Source organism: Quercus suber, unplaced genomic scaffold (genome assembly GCF_002906115.3).
Source record: "Quercus suber isolate HL8 unplaced genomic scaffold, Cork oak 2.0 scaffold_6, whole genome shotgun sequence".
NCBI classification, from domain to species: domain Eukaryota; kingdom Viridiplantae; phylum Streptophyta; class Magnoliopsida; order Fagales; family Fagaceae; genus Quercus; species Quercus suber.
In genome coordinates, this window is record NW_027069472.1 from 1,406,411 (window position 1) to 1,410,532 (window position 4,122).

Here is a 4,122-nt window from a genome sequence, read left to right on the forward strand (position 1 = left end):
CCCAAACCAATGGGGGTTATTCATTGGTATTCTGATACCCAAACCAATAGGTGTTATTCATTGGTACACTGATACCCAGCCAATGAGGGTCATTCATTGGTACTCTGATACCCAACCAATAGGGGTGATTCATTAATACTCTGATGCCCAGTTACGGGGATATAACGTGACCACAGTCATAAGATTGTTAAGAATATGAATTATGTTTGAATATTTGAACTATTTTGAGTCCTTAAAACTACATATGTGATTTTGGAAATGTTTGAGTATTTGAACCATTTTGAGTCATTAGAACTACTTATGTATCTTTTTTGGAACATATTGTAAGTTATAGTTTTGATTTATGGAAAACTGACTATTTTCTAAACCATCTGTGATATATTTGTCAAATTAAAGTATGTGATCTATTTGCAACTTATTATTTTAAGATTATGAAACTTCTTTAGTTATTTTTGAAAACCCATAGTATATTATAACTTTTGAAGACTCATATTTTATCTTATTACTTTACAGATCTATTGCTTGATAGAACTTATTAGGACTTTGGTTACTTATTGAGTTATCAACTCACCCCCTTTTTTCCCTCCAGTTTCAGATTGTGAAGAATAGCAAGTTTTGGGAATTTTGATGTTGTGTTGTGAGCAGGAAAAGAAGCTTTGAGATATTGGAATTTGGATAGTCTTTTAATAGTTTTATACTTATTGGCCAATTGGCATTATGTACATAAGATTTGGATTTTGTTCCTATTAAATTATTGGAGATCTATTCATAAAGAATTTGTTGAGGTATTATGGATTTATTTGATTTAATTTTTGAGGATAAATTTTAGTTATTAAGAATGCCTTGCACACTTATATGGTTCTCACTTTATAAGCGTGCAGCGTTGTCACGTGCCTATTTTATAGTTGGGTTCGGGATGTGACAATATATATATGAACAGAAAAATCCCAGCTCTAAAACTTTGGTTCAAACTATGGGTGGCAAAATAAGCCCAAACCCATTTGCCCACCCAAACCCACCAACTCTAATTAAACCCAAACTCATCCAATTATTAGTTGGGTTAAATGAGCATCAACCCAATTGGACCTAGTAATTATTAGGTTTTAACTAAAAACTCATTGAACCCCATTTAACCCAAATACAATACACCCAAATTCAACCCAATCCTTTCCACACAAAAAAAAAAAAAAAAAAAAAAAAAAAAAAAAAAACACCCAGCCCTCAGAGTCTCAAACGTTTCAGGTTTCAAGAGGGTTTTCACTTTTCATTTCCCTAATCACGTTTTACTAAAAACATAGAGAATGCCTTGCATGCCACCTTCGTCGATGCTCAGAATGTAGATTTTGCCTTTCTGGTTCTTGATCACCGATACGCCATTATCAACCATCCTCGGTTGCAGTTGAGCTTAAGGCTGAGTTTCTGGCTTGGACTCGGCTGCTGGAGCAATCTGCTTGGGGATCCAAATCTTCTGGTCATTGTAGCCAAACAGAGCCTTCGTCTCTAGAATAAAGAAGATTTTGTAGCTCAGCTTGTCGGTATCGATACTCAGTTCTTGCATTTCCGATTGATTCGAATCCATTGAAGAAACAAATAAAAAGCTCTCTAGTCTGTGTAGTTCTGTTTGGTGTTTGGATGAACCTAATAAAGAATCCCACAAGTGCTCAATCCTCTCCCTCTTTCTCTGTGAAATTTGAGATTGTACTCTATGTTTGGTTGCTGAGAAAATGTAGGAAAGTGAACTGGGAAAAGAATAGAGAGAAAGAAAATTTGGATTCTTTTGTTGAATTCTCCTTTTTTTTTTTTAATTATAAATTGAATTGCCTGATAGGAACTGAATTTTAGTGGCATTTTGGTAATTTTGATAATTGGGTAATTGGGTGGGTTGGGGTTTACCCATAATAATTAGGCTGTGTTGGATTTGAATTAGAAGCAATTAGTTAAATGGATTTTAATGGACAAAGGAGTTTTATATACCCAATCTAATTATGCTCATCCCAAACCCACCCATTTGCCACCCCTAATTCAAACTTACATAAACAATACTATATTTTACACACTGATCATTAGGATCCAAACACAACAATACAACAAATACTCTACCACTCAAACTTAAATTCTAGTGTCACCAGCAGAGTACACACACATATACATCACTGCAACATTGCCAAATAAATGTTAACGAGAAGCCATGATATTGCCAATATGAACACATGAACGACAGGTGTTGAAGGCTCCCATTGAATTTGAACAATTAATATTCGTTACTTGATGAGAGAATTTATTATAAGTATGGAAATTACCTCATTGGTGAAGCAATGGAGATGGTACAGCTAAAGTCACCGTGGTCCAGATAGAACTGAAGGCAATAATGGAGTAGCAACAACAACATGAACTTCTTGATCATCAACTCCAGCTCTCATGTTTGGTAAAGGTAGATTCAAGATGAAACAATCTAGGTCAAATTCAATATTCATAGCACCCTCCAAGACTTTAACCACCATGGACATGGAAGGCCTCTTCGTAAAATCATTTTGCAAACACCATGCTGCTACCCTCATCATATTCACAACTTCAGCTCCATGTAGTTGCATATCTTCACTGCACTTATCAACCAAATCCAACAATCGATTTTCCTCAATATTTTTCTTGAAAATATCAAGTAAATACATTGCTTCCTTTGGTTGAGAGCAATCCACATTTCTCCTTCCACATAATATCTCCAAGAGCACTACTCCGAAACTATAAACATTTACTTTTTCAGTAATTACTGAACTTAACCATTTTGGAGCCATATACCCAGGTGTCCCTCTCATGGTTGTCACAACTTGGCTTTGGTCACAATCAACTAGTTTAGACAATCCAAAATCAGCAACTTTTGCATTAAAATTATCATCTAAGAGGATGTTATGAGGTTTTATATCCAAGTGAACTATCTTTTGCCTACAATCATCATGTAAATAAGTTAGCCCCCTTGCTATGTCAATGATGATTTTCTTTCTTTGTTGCCAATCAAGCAACATCTTAGGATTTTTGTGAAATACCCATTTATCTAAAGACCCATTAGACATGTACTCATAAACAAGAAGTCTATGAGATTTCTCAACAAAAAATCCAATTAATCTCACCAAGTTAAAATGATGAATGTTGCCAATTGTCTTAACCTCAGCTAAAAATGATTTCTTGATTTGACTGAAACCATCAAGATGCTTCACTACAACTTTAGTGTTGTTGATTAGAGTCCCTTCAAAAACAGTGCCAAATCCTCCCTCGCCCAGCTTGTTATTGAAATTTTTTGTTATGGCTTGCAAATCAACGTAAGAATATCTTGTGAGTATTCTTGTTACTTGATCTAAACAATAATCCTCACCTTCCTCAACAACTTCCTCCTTACAAAATAGAAAAACAAAGATTCCAATAAAAAGAATCTGGGCAAATGCGAGGCTGGATCCCAATAGTATATCAAGCTGGAGTTGTGATTGTGAAGGAGGAATATTCTGCACCTTAATGTATAATTTAAACCTAGACTCTGTTTCTTCAAAATTGGACTTCAATGAGAAAATTTGGGATTGTAAATAGCAATTTCCCAAATTGGAGGAATCATAAATAGCAGCTTTGCACGAACAATTTCTTATGCATGCATGCGTACAATTCTCTAAAGTCATATGTTGGTAGTGATGAAGATCAGAGACGAACTGAAACCTCGTGAATGATCTTTCCTGATGGATGGTCACCGGTGTGGTGCCTGCCACAACGTCTCCGATGCTAAAGTCAGTGTCAAGAATTATATGAGAGCAAAACAAACACACAGCATCAAATGTAAAAGAAATGTTCATACCTCTCCCGTTGGGGGATGTGAAGGATTTATATATGTTGTTGTAGATTTTAGCCGTTGGGTGATTTATGGTGCTTTAACTTCTCTCTGCATAACGCCTGCTGGCATTATTAAGTGGCTTTAAGTTGGTCCCAACGGTCTATTCGTCTGGATGTGTAACCGCCCCTTATCATTTACTGATGGTAATGATGGAGGGGATACCCTCGTCAATGACGTGTGTTCTCGTCACTATCGATCTTCCTCGTCGTCGGCCTTACCTCTTGCAGGATCTATTTCGTCAGTCCCATCAC

The 4,122-nt window shown here is 36.0% G+C and overlaps 1 protein-coding gene across 1 annotated transcript; it reads right to left on the bottom strand.

Annotated features, from left to right (window-relative positions):
• Positions 1-2,336: 2,336 nt before the first annotated feature.
• LOC112033307 (G-type lectin S-receptor-like serine/threonine-protein kinase SD2-5) lies at positions 2,337-3,833 on the bottom strand. Its single transcript, XM_024066093.2, has one exon. It carries the CDS (start codon positions 3,831-3,833, stop codon positions 2,337-2,339), a length of 1,497 nt encoding a protein of 498 aa, XP_023921861.2.
• Positions 3,834-4,122: the final 289 nt, after the last annotated feature.